Source organism: Argopecten irradians, chromosome 1 (assembly GCF_041381155.1).
Source record: "Argopecten irradians isolate NY chromosome 1, Ai_NY, whole genome shotgun sequence".
NCBI classification, from domain to species: domain Eukaryota; kingdom Metazoa; phylum Mollusca; class Bivalvia; order Pectinida; family Pectinidae; genus Argopecten; species Argopecten irradians.
Genome location: NC_091134.1, coordinates 41680107 through 41705526, shown reverse-complemented (window position 1 = coordinate 41705526; position 25420 = coordinate 41680107). Strand labels below are relative to the sequence as shown.

At 33.3% G+C, this 25420-nt stretch overlaps 2 protein-coding genes across 3 annotated transcripts; both read right to left on the bottom strand.

Annotated features, from left to right (window-relative positions):
• Positions 1 to 3905: 3905 nt before the first annotated feature.
• LOC138328270 (uncharacterized) lies at positions 3906 to 16752 on the bottom strand. 2 transcript variants are annotated; one of them, XM_069275009.1, is made up of 11 exons: positions 16614 to 16752; positions 12570 to 12716; positions 10046 to 10125; positions 9186 to 9257; positions 8464 to 8902; positions 7441 to 7514; positions 6845 to 6916; positions 6493 to 6676; positions 6006 to 6112; positions 5467 to 5575; positions 3906 to 4149 (listed from the first exon to the last, which is right to left on the bottom strand). In XM_069275009.1, exons 2-11 carry the CDS (start codon positions 12646 to 12648, stop codon positions 3926 to 3928), a joined length of 1440 nt encoding a protein of 479 aa, XP_069131110.1. In that variant the 5' UTR covers positions 12649 to 12716; positions 16614 to 16752; the 3' UTR covers positions 3906 to 3925. The 2 variants fall into 2 exon arrangements, with proteins under 2 accessions (XP_069131110.1, XP_069131101.1); XM_069275000.1 differs by lacking the exon at positions 16614 to 16752 and adding an exon at positions 13682 to 13822.
• A 1158-nt stretch (positions 16753 to 17910) lies between these two features.
• LOC138310488 (uncharacterized) lies at positions 17911 to 23695 on the bottom strand. Its single transcript, XM_069251727.1, has 11 exons — positions 23511 to 23695; positions 23061 to 23210; positions 22674 to 22753; positions 22185 to 22256; positions 21205 to 21685; positions 20691 to 20764; positions 20261 to 20332; positions 19679 to 19985; positions 18664 to 18825; positions 18382 to 18419; positions 17911 to 17984 (listed from the first exon to the last, which is right to left on the bottom strand). The coding sequence occupies exons 1-10, from the start codon at positions 23527 to 23529 to the stop codon at positions 18382 to 18384; spliced, it is 1455 nt and encodes a 484-aa protein (XP_069107828.1). The 5' UTR covers positions 23530 to 23695; the 3' UTR covers positions 17911 to 17984.
• Between the last annotated feature and the right edge of the window lie 1725 nt (positions 23696 to 25420).

The window sequence follows — 25420 nt, the reverse complement described above, 5'->3', positions numbered from 1 at the left end:
TTTGTAGAAAACTTCCGAGGAATTGCGAGTAACAGTAAGTTACGTTATTATGACGTCACAAAGGTTCACGCTCAATTTAGCTCTGGATTTATAGATCTCGAATCAAGCACGTCATGTAGACGTTTACTGTACCGAGTAAGGCTGCAAGCAGGTCTAATAATGAGAAAACAGACAATAAGACATCCAAACCGGAGTTACAACGTGACGTAAGTGGGCTGTACGTCAATCTTCAATAGGATATTAAGGTTTTTTTCCGTACAGTACGGTGTTGATGATTTTGTTAAGTGATTGTCGTATTCGTTTTATAAAAAAATATTCAACTGAAAAACTGGTGATTATGTAATAAAACAAATATTTCATGGTTTACTGTGCTCTAGTTCATAATATTTAACCCGAGGTGATGGTAATCAACAAATGTTATATTGCACGAGGCCAAATATTATATTTGTATAATATTTCCTCAAATATAAATTGGTGTAAACAAATTATGTAATAAATAAACTTAGGTATAATGTCTATCCGTCTAATGGACATTCCCTATATATATCCCTAGTTATAATGTATATCCGTCTAATTGACATTCCCCTACATGTCACTGGTTATATAACCTTTTTCCATCTGATTTACTTAAGATGCTCCAACGCCGACAAAGCATAAATGATATTTATCATTTGAACAAGAACTGGTGTTTAATCGTGTACAAATGTCTAATTAACACAAAAAATAGTATAAAAAATTTTTCTTTTGCTTTTGGTGCATGCGCAATCAGTACTTAATTTCCATATAGGATATAGTGCCACGGCATTTTTTGGGGATGCAATTAGTTAAGTTTCATATTTTTTACTTGAAGTAAAATTAAAAGCTCAAACTTTTCAATGGTGGTAATGGTGTAAAGTAAGTAACTTTTGTAACTGAAGAAAAACACTAAATCGTCTGCTCCTGTTTTTGATAGTGAAAAAATACCATTTGTCAGCAATGGAGCATCTTTAAAAAATCAGCCTAACTATATATCTACAATGTAAGTTTTATGTGGGTTTTTTTATGTATCAGAGCAAAAATATACCTTACATATACATTGTAGACCTGTGTACACAGTAAATGTACATGTTTGTTTAATGAAGTACATGTACACCTGTATACATGTAAAATATATACATAATTAACGTATGTATTGGCTATTACACTGAATCCGGCTAATATAACTGATAAAATATAAGTGGCCTCTTATAGTGGTGTTATTACATCTATATCCATTAGCCGGATGAGATTTTCAGCGACCTCGATTCCGAACTCAAAGATGCACTCGGTTCTTTCCGTTGTAAACATTCAATGCCGACAGATACAATTTCTTGTTGTGTTTGGCGATATTTTAACGTTGATAAACATTGCCAATAGTTCAAATTAAATGTTGTAATTTTGAAAACTTTCTAATTTCAGGTATAAGAACGTTTGTAGGAAGTCAAAAATTTTAAGAAATCTATGTAAATCTAATGATTTAGTATACGTCACTTTAAGGAAACGTGTGATATTTTTTGCTATCATGTAATCATCAATACATAGTTATCAACTAACTAATAAAATTATATATTTGTTTTGTCTTCGTTATGTTTCATTATTGGCTATATTGAATTAAATTTATTATATAGCATATGCATATTATTAAGCGTCAATGTAAAAGAAGGTATAAATAAGATTAGATTTTAATTTACTGATTTATTTAACGATAAGATGTCGTGTTAGTAGAGTTCATGTGGTCACGAATTAAAATACTCTTGAAACAAATCTAATGTTTCAAAATTCTAGTGCTTTGCAGTTCGTTTAGTTTGTTTCTATACAAACCCGATTCATCTCTCTTTGAGATCGACCAAAGCAAAATGTATTTGCTAATATAATTTCCAAGCGTAGTTCTAGGACTTGCGCAAGTGTATCAGCCGGAATATGTAATCAGATATTGTATTCTCGTTTCTATTCGCAAGACCTTCACCTTTGGTCCACGAGTCCAGAATCCATTGTGGGAGTTGCTAGGTACTGACTGCTGGTCAGTGTGTTTTTTCTGGATACTCCGTCTTTCCTGGCATGACCTTAAATGACTCTGGCTGTTAATAGGGCATTTAACAAGGATAAAGCCATGTAAAATTAAACTTCACCTTATAGTGTTGTAATATGATCACTTACTATATTTTTACTTAATCCGTTAGTGCTTCATTTATACAAATTACTGAGTTATCTGCCCTCACAGGTAGGTATTGATTGTGCATGTGCATCATGTGATGATGAAGATAACATTATATTTGTCAAAGAAAACAATATACCATATAGTTTTATGTCGCAAACTAATGACAGAATTACCAATACCTTCCCACAAGAGCAGATAACTCTAACATCCAAAGATTGGTAGAAAATATGATAATTGAAGTCAGTAATAAAGAGAAATTTAGGTGATATCGCTGAGCTGTTTTCTATCTTACATATGTACTAAATGTAATTGAAATCAAAACGTTTATACAGGAAATGAATTCTGAAAGTGATTAGTTCATACCGACAATTCCAGATTTCTAGAATCGCAAACGGATTTCTGTAGGAAATTAAAATATGGTTAAAATTATAATAATAAACATAAACCAAGCGTAATATCACAAAAAGCATATGACCTGGTGTGAAATGGAGTTTTTTGCGGTTTTTAATTCAAATATGGCCTACATTTTTCGAGACAAGTTTTACAAGTTCGAGACAAAATATGAATATATTTCATGCTATATTCTTCCAAATATTACAGAAAATGATATTTTTAAGATAATATCTAATCGTTTAATAATTTGGGTTTGCAAATCGGCACAGCTTTTCAAGCTGAAATACCTCAAAAAGTAGAGCTATAACCTTTTTTCTTCAGATTTAAGAAATATGAGAAATACAAAAATAAGTATCAAGCAACCTTAAGAAAAGCCATTTGCATGTTTTTCAATGACACCATGTTGTACAAAGACCTCAGTACCAAATGATTTCCCATAGACGACAATGTTAACGTTTGCTACAGTCCATGTCAAGTAAAGTTTTAGTGTCCGGTCATTCATGTTAATATTAATGTTTTTTAGATATGTTATTATGGGTCAGGAAGGTGCATCGGTAGCGTGAGCTAGAGGAGTACCGAAGGGACTTTCTTGCTCTGATTTTGGAGGTACTCCGAATGCTCTCGCTTGTTTTGAGTAGTCTGACCAATCAATATCCTTATCACTGACAACTGGCCAATGGTCAAGTTTCAAACCATCGGTCAGCGTCACTTCCAACACATCGCTCGAGGTAGCAGCACGCTATTTATTTTGTCACCCAGTCCCTCCCTGATCCTTTATGTTTCTGTTCATTTCTTTTTTTGGTAGCTTAGTCTTGTCATTCGGTGTACTTTGTTTATTTTGCACGGAGGTTATATAGTGTTTTCTTTACCAAAACTTCAGTTTAATCTTTCATTAATATAGTTCATGTATACTATAGTTTGAATTATAATAAAGTACACCACTATTTATGATATTCCACCGAAACCAGGGTTTAGATGTTTTTAATTGCCTGATTGGTTAACATTATTTTGCTAAGCCTCCATTTATTCCCACGGTATTAGGCATAATAGCTAATTTTGAAGAGAATATCGCACTAACAATTGACCAAATGTTTCATAACATTGTGATCTTGATTATCTCCCCTGTCAGAAACAGGTTAAAAGAATAATACAATCTTTATCCATTCACTTTACTACTGCATTTATTGCCCAACCCACACATTAAACATTTGAAAGTGGTGCACCCTGAATAATCAACCAACATTCTCTTTTCAATGAAATATATTCTGCCTAAAAGGGTTCCTGCAATTAAGTCTTTTCAATTACATAGTAACATAGAAATAGAGACAAAATCAAGCACCGCAATAAACCATTTTATTAGGCACTTCGTACATTCTTAATCTCACACAACGGTAGGTAATGCTTACTGCACAATTGAGGATGCAGGTAAGAGGCCCGCGAAGAACTTAGAATAATATAGCCACAGTAGTCGTTGTGGTAGCCATTGTTGTGCTGTAAGGAATGGTCAGCTGTCTGTCCGGTGGTGGACCATGACCATATGGAGTGAGACAGTTTTGCACCTACCCAGACATACAAATTAGCTGAAAGAAATATTTAGACATCGAATATTAAATCTTTTGTTTATAAACGGTTGTTTGGTATCTACTTCTGGAAAAATCGTACCCAAAAACATGAGAGGGGTACGTGCTAAATCGCTCCAATCAACGACTCGATATTTCATATGTTTATCGAAACCCATCAAAAATTAGAACAGTGGAACCTTAAAATTTTAAGATGTCCCACAATTGTATGTGCAAATGAGAATAAAGTCTCCTTTTTTTGTATTCAAACATGTACCTGGATCGTATTCCCGTACAAAATTTTTAAAAATACGTGAAAATATGAAAATATCTCAAGATATCGGATGCATTTCATTAAGATAAGATGTTGAATGAAGAATAAGGATAGAACAAAAACTATCTACCACTTCAAATTTATCGTAAATGCGTCCTTCGTCCCATAATCGATGATATTTAGTGAGCAGGTTATGACTATAGTGTACGTGTTTGGTACGCACAACATTCCGGTTTGGTATAGTCATTAGTATACGGTTTGGTATAACAACCTGGTTATAACAACCAACTATACTGCTGGAACGTAATATGTTGAGTAGCTTGTAAATTGAGGTAAAAAAGGTTTTGGTACAGCGTCCTATATCTATATATATGTTGTCAAATAATCAAGCTATTAAACTCACTATTAATTACACATGTACCTATTTTAATCAAATTTAATAGAAAATAGTTTATGAAGAACGGTCGCTCCCCTTCCACAACATATTCATATACGTATACGTATATCGCTTATTGTAATTATCCCGGTATCTATAATTGTTAATGTTTGCTTGTCTGGATTTAACAATAAAAATATCTTATTATGTAATCGTATTCGTTTTGTATGTCTTGATAAAGGGGCAGATCGACTCGAAAATTTGAAAAAAAATTGTCCACACGGTTGGAATTACTGCTTTGTCACATACATCTTTATAATAAAATACAATTGGCGGCTGTAAAATATATCAAAAAAATAAATAGGATAACAATTTTACTATGGAAAGGCAATTATTAAATGTTATTGAATATCGTAAGAATATTTGGAGACAAATAGTGAAGATATCAGCAAGACATATATAGTTCGTCATGATATATACTTAAACCTGACCATGTTATAGGGAATGATAGCAATGTGTTTGTTTTTGAAATGCGAAACAAGTTGATATTAACCGGAATTCCATGAAACGTGATTTTTCATGTAAAATTTAAATGCAAAATTACTTAAGCTCAAACATAACATAATATTTCCGCAACCCCTCTACACTTAAATTTGAACATTTGAAAAGGTTTCTTATGTAACATTACCGGTACTGCTCAATGAAGACAGATGCTGCCTGAGGTCCTGTACAACGCTATTGACGTCCGATGATGAGGAGAAATCAGCTAACACACCGCAGTTTTTCTCACATTGTGCCTTTCAAACATCGAAGTAACTGACTTACTTAATGTAAGTGAAGTTATGATTGATTAAAATTGCTATACAAAATTCTGGTACTGGAATATGATGTTTTGGAGTATGATAAATATGTCTTCATTAATTAACCTCCATTCATGAACATTTTTGAAATTATATAATATGAAAGTCCTTTTGCAAAATATTACGTACATGTATTATCTAGTATATCTAGCATGGTGAGCTAACGCGCACCATTGGCTATGCTAGAACACCCAAAGTATGTTACACACCAAATGCAAGTCAAAATATGACAACCAATGCTTAAATGAAAACGTTTAGGAATATGCTATGCGGATTCGCACAGTTTGTAATTGATATACTCATATTTAGTGACACCAATGCTTAAATAATGAATTGACATCAGTTGCGTGTAGATTTAGAATATTACCTTTGCGCTGCTCCAGCTCATCGCCGGGGTTCCAAGAGCGTAGCATGAACGATGATGCTGACGCCATCCCGGTGGACATGTGGTGTAGTGACTTGAACAACTAGGACCTAAAAGTAGGCAAAGGTTATTATCTTAGGTGTCAAACACGGGTGTCGAAATGTTTTTTTCTAATTTCGTGTAAATCTCACCAACAGTCCAAATTGTATCTGTAGTCATGAGTGTAAAAGCGCCTATCATTTTTCTTCCAATGTAATAAGTATGGAAATGGCAGAATTGTTTGATTTGATAGCTTAAGAAACTTGATCGTTGATTTGAATTTTTGTTTCGTCATTGTATGTTAGGAGAAGAGAAGGCTTTTATAAGTCTTATCATTTTGTGTTTTTGTAATGATAATGTAATTTGAATGAAATTCAACTCGGGAAATCTATTGTCATCCCCTGTCATTATTAATATATTACTTCTCTCATAACGTGGACACGCGTCGTACCTGCTGTGGTATGTACGATTGTTTGAGCAGCTGTTGGAATGACTGTAGATGGTGCACTTGAGAACGGCAAGATTGAATGGTGATTACAAAATTCGCCTTTGCAGCATCCACCATGTAGGGACAATTCAAATCCTTGGCGTTTTCCGAAAATTCCAGGGGCAGCGTGAACGAATGTTGAGCAAAGCTTGAAGATTTTCAAGAGAAGCAAAATCAATGTAATCATTTTTGTGGTTTAACTATTTAAAGTCATTTGATGAATACGTTCAATTTTTAAGCTTTCCCATTAGAACATGGCATACTTGACAAGCGGATACAAGAATAAAGTGTATAAGTTAAGTTAGGAGAAGCTTACCCTTTCATCCATGCATCCAAGTTTAAATCCCTGTTCAAAATTCGCTGATATCGTCTCTACAGAAAAGCATTTCTGAAAAAGACTATCTATGAGTAACATATCTTCTGTTTTTGTCTCTCTTTTGCATTGCTAATGCAGAAAAATGATTTTATACAGACATTAAGTAGAGAAAGTAGATATATTTATTTCATACTTATTAAATAAATTCTACTAATGTTACAGTATATTATTTTCATCTGCAGCCATTAACGTCCTAGCGGTGGTAAATTGACCTCGTAATAAATACCACGGATTTATAAGTCTACGTCCATGTAAATACATACTGGAATTAATACATACACCTCCAGCAAAACTCGTTTGCAACGAACCTCCTTTCAACGAATAAATGGTAACGTTAGTATTTCCATTCCTCGAACTATGCTCATGACGAAGTGATTCCATTGGTTCGCAGGGATTCGTTATAACCGTGTTTTACTGTAATGGTGTTATTTTACAGGTTATCATGTCAACCATTTCGAAATATATCTCAGACTAAAAGTGATATCCACTCGAAATGAACTATAAGTATCATCATCTTATCAAGCTAAACGACTTACCTCCCCCTTTCCGCATACAGTCTTGCTTGTACAATCCTCCGGATTAGTCACGTGACTGCACTGGTAGCATCCCACTTTGAAAATCAGACAAATGATCGCCTAATCAGTTTAAGTATATAGATATGTGTAGGTTAACATGAAATTTCGATAAAAAATAGTTAACTTTTAAATTTTCATGTGCCGTAATTTTCATACTCACGAAACAAATAGAGCTTTTAATATGTTATTCACCACCAAACATTACCAACATTTTAATAATAACGATACTTACAATGCATAAGTTTTTTATTTTACACAGACAAATAAGAGCTCAAATTGAATTTTGGCAGTACTGCCAAAAATCATAATACAGCTGTATTTACATCTTAATGCAGTGAAATGAGTACATATGATCAGATTATTAACCTTAGTTATTTTCTACAATTTCATTGCACATTTTTACAGTGTTATTAGCAATTGAAGAGTGACTTCTGCAGATATTTTCACCGAAATATACATAAAGCATAAAAGCAAGAACGTTAGCAATGCAAACATTCTGTGTTGTAACTAACATTTATAAGGTGTGATATATTTTCGTCTGTGGCTTTGTGTGCTTTTCACATTTTAATCCATCAAACCTGATGGTTTTCAATAGATTAATGAAAAATAATAACATGTCAAAATGTTCACCCAGTTACGGCACACTGTAACTTTAATAATGATAATTTCAAAACGTTTTTATCTCATTTTAATTCACTAAAAGAATTTTTGCACTGGTATGTACATGGTTTATAACTTCATGAGTTTAAATTATTAGATTTCATAAAAAAACCTAAAATAAAGGAATTTATTCTTCTGTATTGTTTAAAATAGATATAACGTGTGTGCCAATAATTGATATTCTGTATTTCTGTAACGTCATACTTTTTGGAGAAAACGATGTGGATGGCACTCACGAAATAATGACGTCACACTCGATACCTATCCTCATTGGAGTTAACCATTTTAATTTGTAAAGACGGAATACATGTATTTAATACGTACTGCATTTTCCACATTTCCTTGGGCACACTTCGTTAGCGATACAATCAACAGAACACATGTTAGGGAAATGTGTTTCTAGACGGTTACAAATACTCTCATCAATGTCATGACATAAACCGGATGTTACAACTGGCGCTGACGTCATGACTATTGGCGCTGATGTCATTGGTGCAAGGGAAGATGTTGGCGACATTGTCGTATTTGTGTCATCATCAGGTGAGTCCCGTGGTATATCAGGGTAAATAGATACGGACAATGACTTTGTAGTAGTGGGCGCCATTGTTGGTGGCAGAGTCGTTACTGGAACTACTGGTGTCGTTACATTACGATTTTTGACGTTACACAGATCTGTTCCGCAACATGATCCCTGGAGTTCACTACGTTCTGAAAGACTGCTGTATCGTTTCCCTATCCCAGGACCAAAATGTGATGTGCACACCTGTAATCAATATCGTTTTACCTAAGTCACAGCAAAACAATCAGACATCTGTCTTATAACCAGAAATATGTTATACAAGTTCAACTTTTACAACAAATACGCAATAATTTTGACGATCATTTAATGTTTTAGGCGTTTTTTTCTTTTTATTTGCATATTATAAACGTGACATAGATGCTAATTTTAATTTCAATTTTTCATCTTGCAAAAGCTTGGAAAACAGACAATAACACTTAGACAACATATTCCTAATTACATTTAAATCATGATGTATTATACTTACAGTATTTAAGGCGCAGCCAAGTTTGTACACATCCTTAAAGTCGTCATTGAATGATTGTGTCACGATGCAAAAACTGAAATATACAACATTTAAATTCCTTTTTTATTTGAAGGTTTCCGTGCATTAAATTTCTGTCAACCGTTACATATCTATGACTATTTATTTAAAGCAGACTGTTCGAGGGGGTTTATTTTCGAAAGTTATCGTTATAGCCTTTCAAAGCGTAATTTATAAAGACTGTAATATGTAAAAATATGATTTTGATACATTTTGCGAGGTATTAAATTTCCCAAATCTGGATGAATCTTCGAGTTTAGTGAAATTAAAACCCCCGCGAATATTAACAGTTATTCCGTAGACCTCATGTATTTTTTATGAATTTCCAGTGGACATCATATTTTGTCAATGAAGCATATGTAAAACATTTTACTTTGCAACGTTCTTATAGAAGTATATTCTATTAAGATGTAACATATACTTGTGTGAATGATGCGGAATGGTACACTTGGCTTCCACTGACAACTTATTTTTGGTTTTGACGTTTTCAAAAGTCCTGAATATCTATAATTTCTACTTGTGTTTACATCTCACTAGGACAGATTGTATCCTTGTTGCCATGACAATATGACAATGATTGATGACTTTATGGTTTCTCTGATCTTATGCACACACAATATAGACTTATAATGTATGCATATTACATATAAGAGGTTCCTTTTATTCATTATAGTTCTATGAATGGAAAAGTTATTATCAAATTAACACCAATCTATTTCTTTCTTTTACGGTTAATGGGACAATGATGTTTAGGGTTATAAGTATTGAAGTACACTTTTGATTCTGATGAAATAAATGCTTACGTGGTCAGCAGATGGACACTGGGCAGTTGTATAACAAAGATCCGGATTATCAACTTCATGACAAGAGTAGCATTTCAATGCTGTGATAGAAAATAAGTAAAACTACAATATCATTCAAAATAAGTGTAATGTTTAACGTGAAACTACCCAAATTGGTACGCTACCCAAATTGGTAAGCAAGAACAATGTTTAACGTGACGCTACCCAAATTGGTACGCTACCCAAATTGGTAAGCAAGAACAATGTTTAACGTGAAACTACCCAAATTGGTACGCTACCCAAATTGGTAAGCAAGAACAATGTTTAACGTGAAACTACCCAAATTGGTACGCTACCCAAATTGGTAAGCAAGAACAATGTTTAACGTGAAACTACCCAAATTGGTACGCTACCCAAATTGGTAAGCAAGAACAATGTTTAACGTGAAACTACCCAAATTGGTACGCTACCCAAATTGGTACACTTTTAATATATATTAGCAGAATTTTTAGTTTACAATCTAAACTTACAATAACTGTCCTGAACAAAAATTGAGGTACTTAACAGTAACTGTGGCAATTTTTATATATCATATTATTTTCCTGTTGCTTATGATTTCTATCAAAACATGAAAATAATGAAATTGTAAAAAAAAAAAAAAAAAAAAAAAAAACCAATCCGGTAAACGACATCGCGTGACAACCCTAAAAACACCATATATATTAGAATGGGATAATTTGACAGATATGTGACTTAAATCAAATAAAATCTGTTCAAACTTTCCTTAAATGAATTAAAACATTTTATCGTGTCTAGACATTTATTTATCAAATCAAATCTTGGAGGTGTACCATTTTGAGTACTCAAACCTGCTGACACACAAGGCTTGACCGGACATGCTGCAAAACTCTCTATTTATAAATATATGCACGGCTGACAAGAAAACAAAACAGGAAAATTAAAACTGGGGGCAGGTAATTATGGAATGTTTAAAAAAAAAACCTGGATTAAAACATACATTAGAAAATTTTATCAATTTCTTCAAAAAGTGTACCAATTTGGGTAGCGTCACGTTAGGTTTGTTGGCATTGTAACTGCAAGTTATTGTAAATTCTCAAAGTAGATCGCAAGCCATTAAATTGGTGTTGGTTTTTACTATACGGCAGTGACTAAAACATTAGTAAGTATTATACTATACAGTTTATCTTTAACGATTAAATTCAGATAATTGATAATATTTTCACATAAATACGGTATGTTAAAGGTAGGTTTCGCCAAACCAAATAAATATTTTTTTGTGAAATTCGATAAGCGGAAGAAAAGATGAAAAAACATATTAAAATATCTCAATTTAATTTCTTTATGTGTTTGAGATTGAACAAATGTGTCTTGAATCCAAAATTGAAGGAAATCCTTGATTTATTACGGTGTCCGTCAGACAAAATAATATGCAAATGAAGCTGCGATGGATTGTGTTGTCGAAGTTTGGCGCATGCGCATTGTCACGCACTAAAAGTAAACAAAATGGCTGAACGAAAGTGTGTGAGATGAAAAAATATATCTGAATCGGCAACAAAGTGGAGGAAATTATAATGGATTCGGTAGCACCCTAGGATATCTATAGGGAATTGAATTCAGAGATGGCATGTAGCAATAGAAGAAACAGAAGCCACATCTCAAGTGGAACTTGCCGGGATCTGTTGGGACTCGTGTAACTTTCAACACATATGCCAGAGCACAAACAACCGCAGACTAACTACATGTATATTTGGTGTACAAAGTTAGCGAGCGTATGTAAGTAACATGAAGTGTTTTAGATTATATGATATGTATAAACAGTCCCTCGCACTTCGATTTGTTGTTGTTGTTTTTTTAACTAAACATGCCGTGGCAAGACTGTCACTTCTATTTGACATTTTGTTGCACGCTTCCGTTTGTTGCTGCGGCCTCGTTTTGGAAAAAATACGTCATGTTCTATGTAAAGCTTGACTTCGCTCTATTTTTAGAGGAGTATTTTCCTGGTCAAGCTAGGCAACTGACCACCCATATCGTTCGCTGTATGCATAGAAAATGATCTGAAGATTATATCTATGTATAGGATAAATTTCAATTTCGTAGTCTTTATATTTCATTGGGCGAAACCTACCTTTAAGTACCACTATGTTTTGTGAGTTCTACATACCGATCTAAGTTTTAAACAAAATTTGCTAATATGTCTTTCCTGTAGTCGATTAAATAATTTCATCATTTTCTATTTCAGAAAAGAGAACTACTTGCAAAAAATCGATCCGATCGAATGTGATTAGTAATAATAATAATACTTTTTAACAAAACACCATTACTTATTCAACTAATGATTTTCAAACAATTCAGGTAAACTTTGTGATGTGTTATCACATTACAACTGAAACATTAGAAACTAAAATGTTTATTGCATTACCAAATCAATTAATCTAATATGTGTGCTTCGTATATCGTAAAAAGTATAGAAATGAATTATATTTGTAATTTTATTATATCAAAACATTGTTATACATTTACGTACGGCATTTCCCACAGAAACGCGGACAGAGGGTGGAGTAGAAACAAGATTTGGTACAGAGGTTTGGATCTAGGGAGAACATGTCTTGGCATATGGCGGAGTTGACATCCTCACATGTCTGGGCGTGGGACACCGTCACCAACACGGACGCTGATATAAGAAAAAACAAATATATATATATATCAATGATATATGTTGTGAATTAGCTATTTGAAAATAGATGTCTCACTTATTTAAGTGTCAAATTGGTGTGATTAGGAATAACACAAAAGTTGGTTTTTTTCAATTGTGGCTCCAATATTTATAACGATTTTTATTTTTATAGAATACATTTTCATGTATGATTCCACTGATTCATCTAGAGATTCAAAATCATTACGCAACGTCAATGTATCAATGGTGACGTCACCATAATAGAAAATTTTCACACTTTACATCGAAACATTGACAGCGACAAACGTATATTTTGTCGACAACAAATATTTTTATTGTTATAAATATCACTGTCTGTTCAAAATACAATCAGTAATGTGTTATATGGGTCTTCTCCGTACTTGTAGGTTTAAAATTCCCGTACCGTACTTATCCTCCCACAAACAGATATGAGTGACACTAAAATACAATTTCCAATTCTCGGCAGCAATTCAAGCAAATTTCCCCATCTTTTTGTTGAAGAATGGTTATGGCACAGGAATTTTAAACCGACTAGCATAGAGAGCATAGACAGGATACTTATAGCACATTTTGAAATCAATTTATCCATAAATTATGATGAGCAAAATTCATTTTTAAAAATTAATAGATAATTCAATCTGAATGAAAAACAAGAAGTTCATGTTCGTCTAAACAGATTCAATTTAATTGTTCATCTTATTATTTTTCAATAGATAGATAGTGATGGGCAAAGTTATTTTCAAAATAAATGCATCTGTTATTCAATTGGAATTGTATCCAAGATGTAAAGATTTACGTAAACAGTTTAAGAGATTATAACGATAAAATATACATAATCAAATAAACATACGTTAATTGCCTTAAGTGTTTTATTCTGACAAAAATTATGTGGTACAAGTTCTAACAACGTATAAATGATAGCATATAAACTTTAAACTTACCTATAATCAGTATAATCATTTCAGTCTGTAAAAGAGTTATGGAATCCACAAACAGATGGTAAATGTTACCTTATTCACAGATAAAGTATGGTTCTAGTTTAGTCGAGCGCTGTCGCTATGTTATCTTTATTGACATACAATACACAATCGAGTTGTCGTCAATGTCTCTAGTACGAGGCCCTATTATGCTTTAATGGTGTCTATTTAATACTGGTAGTAGCATACATTTTAAACGAATAATGTAAGTATAACCAAAAATATTCAGAAAAAAAATTCATATTTTAAAACGAAAGGCTTATAGATAGTATCTGATTAGTTAGTCGAGTGTTTCTCTAATTGATGTAATATTAATTCTATTTGAGCCTTGTGCTCTAGTTCTATTATGTTTTGCATATGACTATGTTGGTCCATTCTGGAATATTTCAATTTTGATCGTAACGAGCATTTTCATTGGCTTAAAAATTTACTTTATCGGCCCATAAAAGTAAAAATGGCGTCGCCGTTTGTAACGTCGCTTCTGACTGGTTGAGATTGTAGTGTAATAATTTCATTGACAAAATAGTCCCAAAATGAATTTCGAATATTGAAGAGATTATATGTGTTCTTGAAACCCCTCCAAACGCAGTAACATGGAAACAGCAACTGACTCTGTAGGCACAATCTGTTGTATTTATACCCAATTCCTCTGAGCTTTTTAAATGTTTATGTAAACGAAATTACAATTACCAGTGAACACTTTGACCTGTACCTGCCCAGTACTAACGGTACCAGTTGTAAACATTATAAAAAGTCATGTCATTATTCACCCCAACAAACACTCATATCCCAATATTATTTTATTACTATATCATTAATACTGTGAAATATAAATAAAGATAGTAAAGACCCGTTTCTGTAATCTGATGACTTCTACTGCGTCACGCTATTAATTGATTTAAGATATAATGTATCAGAATACTATCAGCGCACAGGAAAACGAGGCCATAAATTCCAGCTGAATAGAACAGTCTGTGCAATTTTGGGCAGTAGTTTCTGTCCTCAATAGCCACAATATCGATGATGTGAAATTGATGCAATGCTATGTAATTATCAGTTTCTTATTTCGGGGATCATAAGAGTTTAAAATCAACGTTGGTTCCGTTAAAATGTGTTTTACGGCGGGGAAGGAATATTTAGTTTTCGGGCTGTACATTCATACATCGTATGTATTATCTTTAATGTTTTCAACATGCCCGTTAAAATGTTTTTGTATAATTGACGAAATTAAATAACGTTTGTTGATAATCACTTTTCGTATTTAACAACATATAAGGTACTATGATTAACTCATGGTCTCATTCATTGAAGGAAGAAGGGCGATAACTCGTGTAATTCCATTCTTGACGTATATGTAATACTTTAAATAATTCTGCTTTGAAATAGGTGCACTGCTAACATCACTTCAATCTTACTAGTGTGATACAGAAATGTTTGTATGTATGTGAGATATCACTTCAGTTCCATTATTACAAAGATACAGATACATTGGACCAAATTGGAATCCGTACACTTGCGTCCTCAGGCCAACCCGTCGGATGACATTGTTAAACATGCAAATCATTTCGTAATATATCCGATCGGATTGCGAATATCGGGATTACCGTGGCCCGGATTATTGCGGGTCTACTGTATAACGAAACCTCTCAGACTGTCCAGCCATTTACACATTCAACACATTGCGTACAGAGGCCGTCCTTAAAGGATCTTTATTGTTCATAGGACGTGTAACCAAATCAACCTACCGATCACAACAATTTGTTTTGTTTGATTAGTTAAACGCCCTATTAACAGCCAGGGTCATTTAAGGACGTGCCAGGTTTGTTGGTGGAGGGAAGCCGGAGCCCGGAGAAAAACCACCGACCAGCGGCCAGTACCTGGCAACTGCCCCACATGGGATTCGAACTCGCGACCCAGAGGTGGAGGGCATGTGGTAATATGTCGGTACATCTTAACCACTCGGCCACCACGGCCCCAGATCACAACAAACTTAAAGCTTTTGATGTGTCAGCCGCACCGCTTACATAATTCTATATTCCCCAAAAGAGGTAAGTATTTTTGCCTCAAGATTAATTAAGTAATGACCACGGTTTAGTGTATAGCCGGATTGACGCTTTAATGCCCTATTCTTAAAGTCTTCAGAGAGGGAAAGAGGGATGACAGTCTGGCGATTTTTGTCACTAACTGATATTTATATCACACTTGGTTTGATTCATATCGTCGATTGTTAAGAGCCAATTGATGGCAATAGTTATCATGGCCAGTCAACGGAAATATCATGGTGTACTCCTGTTGTAATTTCAACGGATATAAGGAGAAAATAAAGTCAGCTATAAATTATCTATGGAATGATTATGGTGTACAGATATATAGATAATGTTAAGATCGAAACGTTTGTTAAAAAACGACCTGGTTCTCAATCGAGATATATGTGTCTATATACATGTAGCTCTCTATCACTGATAATCTGTGTCGGTGTTAGCATTCGCTTTGTTGTTCAAATTTTCACAATTTTACTCAAAGACAATGGAAACACCTAAAGACTCCAAATCGTGTTACTATCCTCGCCATTTTCTATGGTGACTACACGTTACGTGGAGGGTAAATCTTTAATATTAGTTGAACTGTGAAGGTATTAACTCTAACGTTGCACTTTGATAGGATGGCCCATATCAATAATCAAGTTACTCTTACCTAACTAAGTAGCTGTACACTTTATAACTTGACAAAGTGTGCATGTCAATTTACTCCAAGCACTGGATCAGAAGTAGTTGTATATTGTGAATTTGATAAAGTGTTCATGACCGTTTACGGTTGGCAGGGTAAGGTAACGTCGTTAATTAATGCTAGACTGGTCATTGGATAATTTAGACTTCGGGCTTAATATTAGACTTACCTCAATTATTTTATAAATCCAAAGGGTATTAGATCATAAAAAATAATCCAATCAAAACAGACGTTATATCAACATCACTGTAGAATATGGTTTTAAATAGTGCCAAAGCCAGACAAGGCGCTGCCGGGCCTTCACAGCCGTTAATGGTTACGTGTAGATGTTCATGTAGTCGAACAGATGTTTGTTTTTTTCTTAGTAGATAGTGTTTTCGACTTATCATGTTTCTTTATGTTATCGTATTCAGATTCTTTATTGGAAAGTATTGTTTATGTAATGATATTACTCAACAATCAGTGAATATGTCACGGTTTGATGACTTGTGTGGTGTGTATCCTGTCACTTTCATCAGACAAATGACCAAGCAGCATAACTACACAAAGATGTAAAAGTGTACGAGTTGTCTATATAAGCTGTCTTATAAACCAGGTTTTACTCAGATCAGCTCTATATCTGGATTGGAACCAATTGCCAAATGCTTTGAGGTCAACTCAAACTTTTATCAGAGAGAAAACCTGATCAAATAACTTTGGGATTCTTAACTCATTCTTTTTAATTGTAGTGAATACAGTTTTTATTTTATCTTATGCTATATTAATATATATTCTGGTAATTTTTATTCTTTGCTATGTTAGCATAGATGCATTGTTTACACTTGCTAGGCTTGGTCACTATATACAACAATACTAGCCGAGTTTGTTTACCATAACTGCATGGTAACATTGGATTTCGCTTTTATGTAAACCATGCTTGTATGGAGCAATTTCTCTAAGAATGTGTTCTATGGGGCGCGTTATATACGGTAGTAATAATATTTAAGTGAAAAACCAACTTTGTGCAACTATTGTCTGTGCATTCTTTGATACTTCTTATTAACACTGACTGTGATATATAGTGTGCAATGTTCATTTAGCGAATATTTTACGAATTATTTATCATTGATTTATGAAGTGTAATTGAGGATATGTGTAATTGAAAATGTGAACGACGAATAAGTCTCTTCTGTGAGAGGACAGATGTGTATTTTGTTGTGATGTTTATTATAAATAAATATTTATTTTGTAAAAAAAAAATGTAACATGTATTTTTTAACTTATCAGTAAATGTTTTACTAAACTTTGCGGTAGAGTAGTCTGTGGCTAAACATGTTATCCTATTTTCTTATTTTTATCATCTAAATGAGAAACAAAGATCGATATATCGGGTAATTGGAACACATTCAACTACAGACAAATACACAATAACTCCTATGGAACCATTCATGAATAAAGTATGCAATGTATAAAATAAAATATCAAAATTATTAATATTCAATATTATCTTTAATATGATACGTGGAGTATTACAATTCTCATTATTCGCTGCAAACACATCCTGAAAGTAAACAGAAAATATATTTCAAAGTATAGATATAATAAACATTTTTTAACAAACAATTGCCGCAACTGTTCCATTTCTATAAACAAGTCATATTATTAGACTGAACGTAATAATGAGTATTTTTTGTATTCCTTTGAGATATCATTATAAAAATTCAATAGTTTCTATATAATAAAGATATGCAACACGGATATACTGCAGTCTCCGAAACCACGCGCGCACTTCATCCATACACGGGAGGTCGTCTTTAAATGATCCTGGCTGTTAATAGGACGTTAATGGAATCAAACAACCAATCACCGTTAAATAAACAACATTTAACGTTAAATATGACTGATTTCATGAATATTATTAATAGTTCTCTATTCGGACCGCAATGCACGATTCTTACCTAAGGCTGAATAGTTATTTCTCCTCGGGCTAAGTAATCTATAAAACAAAATAAGTATTTTTTTCAGAATTTTTATACAAGAGAGTCGTGTTTTCCAGAATAAAAAATTGCATTCTGAATAAAAATTTTAAAAAAAAAACGTACATTATCCCAATATCTTTTACAAGCTGTATCATGTTTTTCACTTCTATTTAACCCTATCTTTATCAAGGAAATACATCTTGAAAAAATATGAATAATTAATTAAGCTGTTTAACAGTTTATTACGTTTAATATATTTACCATAAAACTCGTCACATTCATTACAGGTTAAAGCGCAGTTAGATAGGGCAAACTTTTTCGATGCTGGATCGGTTGTTTTGCAAATAATTGGTCCGAACTGTGTACAGTAACCGGAATTGTCGTAATCTTTGCAAGGGTACAGCGTTGTCACAACAGCTGCAGCTATCATCAAGAAACAAGTAATATATGTATATGATTGTTGTATAATTAAAATGAGAAATATCAGAGAAAAAAATCAGACTAACATTATTGTTGTTCCTCTCCAATGGATCTTTTTGTTTAATCAATTAAATAATTTTAATTTAATTTTTAGTATTAAAAAGGGTTTTCTCAGCAGAGCTCTAATACTAGATTATCTCCCCCTAGTTTTAAATCTTGATCATACAACTAGCAGAGTCAAAAATATCAAGAATGTTTTAGTGATGTTTTCATATTTACGAGACTAGTGCCTGTCTTTGATGCTATGGGCAAATGTGTCATTATGTGCAATTATTAAAAGATTGATTAAAAGTAAATGAAGACCCAAAATATTTAGAAGAAAATTAACACAAATAGTAAACACAACACAAATATCCATCGGTGCTGTACACCAGTCAAACTTCACTGTAATAACCCATAAATGGCCTTGGGGAATGTGACGTTCAAAAGTATATTTTCAAATACCATAATATATTAAAGATGCTCTTTAAATATACCTAATAGTTACAGATATGGTAAAGTTTTAAAACTTTTAAATGATAACAAGTGTATGATTAATACCATATTACCGTGATAAATACTAACATTATACATTTATTGTGCAATCCATGCGGTCTAGCATTTCAGGTATTTTTGATAATCAAAGCATGTTGTCTCGTTTTATTTGAATTTGAACTAAGAAGAAGTTTATGTTCTGAGTTATAATAGTATTATTGACCATTAGGATGTTTGTTTGTGGCGATTTATATTATTGAATAAATAAATAAATAAAGAAATGTGTGTTGGGTATCAAGGAAATAAACATGAAACGATCTACCTGTCTGTTGTGTAAGTTTCGCAGTCGACAATGTAATTCTAGTAGTTGTCGGCCGCATTGTTGTCGTCGACATCCTAACTGTTCTGGTAGTCGTCGGTGGCTTAGCTGTCGCCATTTTTGTTGTCGGTAAAGAGGTAGTGGAGGGCTGTGAAGTCGAAGGCTGTATGGTAGCTGGTTTGTTTGACGTTGACTGTAGTGAATGCTTGTTACACAATTCTTGATTACAACATCCTCCATGAACAAAAAGTTCATACCCCTGACGCTTACCAAACGTTCCTGGAGCAGTTTGACCAAATGTTGAGCAGATCTTAAAAAGAGTTTAAATAAAGCACATCGAATCCATTACCTAAATACTGTACTTCTGCTTGTTATCTTGTATACATGTTGTAATTAGCATTGTTCCGCAAATTATAGGAAAAACAGGTACATGTACCGTTGGAAAATTTGCTAGGTGCTTCATATATATTCTTCAATAAAGATATTCTAGAACGCATGCTATGATAATTAAACAATATACATCAGCATTAGTAATAGACAAATTACAGTAACATTAATCAAATATGAATAACTTATGGTTTTTACTTTCTCGTCTATGCATCCAAGTTTGAAACCACGTTCAAAAGTTGCTGATAGCGTCTCAACTGAAAGACATTGCTGAAATACATAGAAAACACATATCACAAAGTATAATTAAAGTGATTGTTTTGAATTATACAATGTTATTGTTCTATTGTATAAAATTAAATTATCACTTAACAAAAATCTAAATGCTATATCGTATAAAACTGCTTAGAATATACTATGATTGGGCGTGAACGTTGGTATATCTCCCTTTTATATTTAGGTACCGGTAATCAAAATGAATTTCGTTTTAGTAAAAAAACAAATCGTTTTGGCTCGGAAACGTTTTGTTCCAACTATTTTTGGACATTTTTTGACGTTTTAACAATATCAGTTGAATATCAGAAAAACCATTGTGTATCCATCAGGCCTTCAGCTGTCTCAATATTACCTCTCCTCTCTCACAAACAGTTTCCTGTGTGCAATTCGCTGGATCCGACACATGGGCGCAGTCGAGGCAGCTAACTGTATTTCAAAATTTAAAAGAAAAAAATATGAGAAAATCTTATATACATATATATATATATCTATCTAAAATACAACGTGTGTTAATATCTGCTGTTTTATCGTGTCACCAGCCAACAAATACATTTAATTTAACAATACTACGATAACAATTGTTATAAAATTCTTGGTGTTATGTTGAATATAATCCCCATTGACGTCATGACATTAATCTGGTGTATGGTGAGACACACCATAGTCTATAGAAATAATACTGTCTTGCTTAGCGCTCAGAGTAAAAGGAATAGGGTAGCTTGGTTACCCGTTGTCAGTATAATGTTTCCAGTTCTGTGTGTGTCTCTCTCTCTCTGACTGTACGCTACAGTGAAATAGCACTATAAGAAATCAACCAACCTACCAGTATTTCAAATAATAATGTGTAACATAAACAGCTTACTTACTGCATTTCCTGCATGTTCTTGGGCAGACTTCGTTCGCAATGCAATCATTGGAACACATGTTGGGTAAGTTCTTCTGTAGACGGCCACAAATATCAGTCGTGACGTCATGACAGATACTTGATCTCCGTCTTATAGAACTAGTAGACAGCGCCGCTAATGTCGTGCCAACCATAACGGATGTCACTGGCTGAACTGATGCAACAATTGAAACCGGGACGCTCGGACTGGGATTCGAACTAGGAGCTATAGATGGATTAGCTGTGCTTAGACTGGAGGTGGTGTTGAAGCCTGCTGTCACAAGTGGTTGTACTGAAGCCGGTTGTTTTGTACTTATGATTGGCTGCGACGGCTGCGTTGCTGACATATTCAATAAATTTTGATTGCATAAATCTTGTGTACAACATGAACCCTTCAGTTGAATGACCTCTGTCTGGATTTGGGTTTGTCGGCGACCTTTTGTTTGTAGATGCTCTGCACATATCTGTATTGTGAACGAGGACGATTTTAGAGACATATGTACAATTTGAAGGACAACATTGCTTTCATCAATTCCGTCTTGGCAGGTTACAGTTATCGTGCCATGCTGGAAATGGTACGTCATATAGGTTTATAGGCGTAATGTATATATTTTTCACATGTAACGACAACATTTTTAATTAATGGCGTAACAGTCCACACCTATCCGTAGAGGCAGATAACTGTTATTCAAAGATGTAATTTTATGTTTTAAATTGTCGAATACAGCCTATTCATGAAAATGACCCCCTTTTCACAATAAGCTGCATAATAATAATCAGTAATCTGTGGTTATTTTGTAAATACTATTTGGTATAGACTAAGATTATGAAGAATAATGAATAAAACAATTATATTGAAGTAATAATTAAAGACACAACATTTGAATCGCAATTTATCATTGATAGATTACAGTTATTAATATAACTAATTTGAGGAATGCTTACTGTTTAAGTTAAACCTACAGAATTTAAGGCACATCCCAATTTGAATCTGTCATTGAAGTCATCGTCGAATGATTGCGTCGTGATGCAAAACTGTGACGGAAAAGAAAACGAAAGATCGATTAGTTTGATTTTTACATTTCTTTTCAGTCAACCAATGACAAATGTTTGGTATTACTTTATTAAGAATTAGCTTAGTTATCCTGTAGTATTAATTATTGGTCTGAATATGATCAAGTGGTTTTACTGTTATAACGTATTAATCATTAACCATGGTGTTAGGTTTTTATCTAAAGTACTGACATAAAGCGAATATTGTTACAATTATTTGAATATGACAGTTTAGATGTTGAAATAAAACGAAAATAATAAATAGTCAACAATGACCTTTTACAAAGTCTTGTGAAACGAATATACGTATATAACGTTTAACGGTGTTTTTCGCCAGTGTCAATTTTCGTGAAATGTCAATTTATTTATCACAAGTATTATTCAAACGGGTGTACTCACATGGTCGCGAGACGGACATTGTGTTACGGTGCTGCATGATTTCGGATCATTCACCTCGTGGCAATCGTAACATTTCAAAGCTATGAAAAATATTTAATTACATATGAAAAAAATAAATATCAAAACAAATCTTATATTTGTTTTTTGGTGGTTTTTTTAAAGTAACATATATATTTATATTAAGTTGTATAAAATGTGTGTAGAATTATTTGAATCTAATCCATTTTGTTAAAACATGTATAAGCTAATTCACTTATTAATAATACGTTTTAGAAATAGAAGAAAATAAACTATAGTGAAGTATACATAAAGAAAATTTTATTTACTATGCTGCTTCGGAAAACTTTTATGATAGAATGTTATATATGTACATTAAAAAGTACGTACGACACTTTCCACAGGTTCTAGGACAGACGGAAGAAGAAAAACAAGCAGTTGAGCAAAACGTAGGGTCTAGGGCAAAAATTTCTTTACATATCGTTTCATCAATATCTTCACACACTTGAGCTCTTGATAAGGGTGCAAGTGCTAAAACAACTGTAATGTCAATATCATGGATAAGTTAATGATTATTCCATAGGTTTTCCCATTCAAAATTTTAATTGAATTAAATGAAGACATTTGAGCTATTTAATGAGAGAATGCAAGTAGTTACTGTTGTTCTACGTCTCTCAAATGACGTATCAGGTTCTGTAACAAAAATGAATACCAACGTTACACTAAATATTTTTAACGTGTTCATATTCCCATACAAAAGTCCAAATGAAAGTCCTTCAGGCGAGGACTACAATTTTTTTATACTAAATGTTTGATATGAAAAGAATAGTTTTTAAATACCTGAGAGTAGTAGGATCATCTTCGATACTTAACATTGCTGGCCAACAGGTACATTCCCACGTGTGTTATCAGAGAGTCGTGTATAAGGCATTTTGGATAGAACAATGTCAGTAGGTTATCTATACCTATACTGTAAGTATCAATTCAGGGCTAGTACGGACATGTTGAGTCTTTGGTAATAATGATAATTGTTACTCAATAGAAACCATATCACTTCTATATATAACACTGCAATTCTGTACACGTCTTTTAGCTTGATTTTTATTATCTTTCAATATGAATGAATCTTAGAGCCAATACATGTCACCTAGCTGTTGTTTGTGTATACCATTATCAACAGGATGTGTGACGTAAGGATTGACATCATACCCAAGCAGCCAATTCATCAAGCTATCGTTCTTTCTTAAACGGTTCGATGTATCTTCTTTTACAAATTTAATCTTTAGTTTCATAAAAAATTATAAGAGCTATGTAAAATCCTACTTGAACTTCTTTTTAATCATCTTTTCGTTTAGTATCTTTTTATCTAAACAATCTTTTGATTATTTTAACATTTTATACATATTAATCTTAAGTAACAATGAATGAAATATGAAGAGCTTTTACGGCCTCATGAAACAAAATTACCCTCTCTCAAGAATAATAGTTCAAACTACTGTCCATGAAATAGAGCAAACACAAGATATGAAGTTCGTCTTTTAGATAAGGATATACATACATGACACACTCCTGAACAGCCGATTACCGTAAAGCACTACATAAATGAATAGGTTGATTTCCAGAAAAGCCAGAAGGAAACGTTATTACGTTTCTGTTGTATAGAACCATTTAGAGACAAATGTTGAAACCTTGCAGGAGACCATAATATAAAACAATGGATATACACTTGATATGCAGTCAGCTTACATAATGGATCATTCAATAGAAACATATACAAAGGGACAATTGATTCAAACAGCAAATTATTTTCAACGATGACCACAAGATAACATTGAATGAGTTTCGGAAATGGCGAATCGGAACCCAATGTCAAATGAATAGACAGTTCCTTTATATTTGGGGGAAATAAGGGCCTTTTAGGTCCGTTATATCCAATACTGATCATTTAAGAATTCATCCTCAAAGCTAAAACCTGTTCAGGGCTGTAAAATCTTGCAACTATAAAAACACGATATTTTATATATTTTTTCATTACTTTAATGTAAACGTTTCTGTTTAAATGATGCCTATCGATAGAGTGGCAGAGTTGTACCTGCTTCACCTATTTGATATAATTTAGTCGAAATGGCGATCAAATTTGGAATATAATCTTTCCTATTCTTCCTAAATTTCTTTCCTCATTTTACCATCTCACTTTTGAGCAATGATAAGTACTCGCTTATTGCCCTGAGAAATGTTCCCTGGCCGAGACACTCCATACAATATGTATTCTATAAAAATGGTAGATTCTCCTTCAGCGTACCGCTCTGGCCCTGGCCCTGCAGGTAGGGCGTAAGAATCGTACCTGGGCAATAATACACGCAACTGACCGCATACATGGGAGGCCGTCTTTACATGACCATAGCTGTTAATAGGACGTTAATCAATCAAACAAACAAAAGCGTACCGCTCGGTATTAAGGATTGTTTGTTTGTTTGATTATATAACGTCCTATAAACATGCGGTGTGTTGCGTGTAATTGTTACTCAATAGAAACCATATCACTTCTATATATAACACTGCAATTCTGCACGCGTCTTTTAGCTTGATTTTCATTATCTTTCAATATGAATGAATCTTAGAGCCAATACATGTCACCTAGCTGTTGTTTGTGTATATCAATATCAACAGGATGTGTGACGTAATGATTGACATCATACCCAAGCAGCAACTCATCAAGCTATCGTTCTTTCTTAAACGTTTCTATGTAT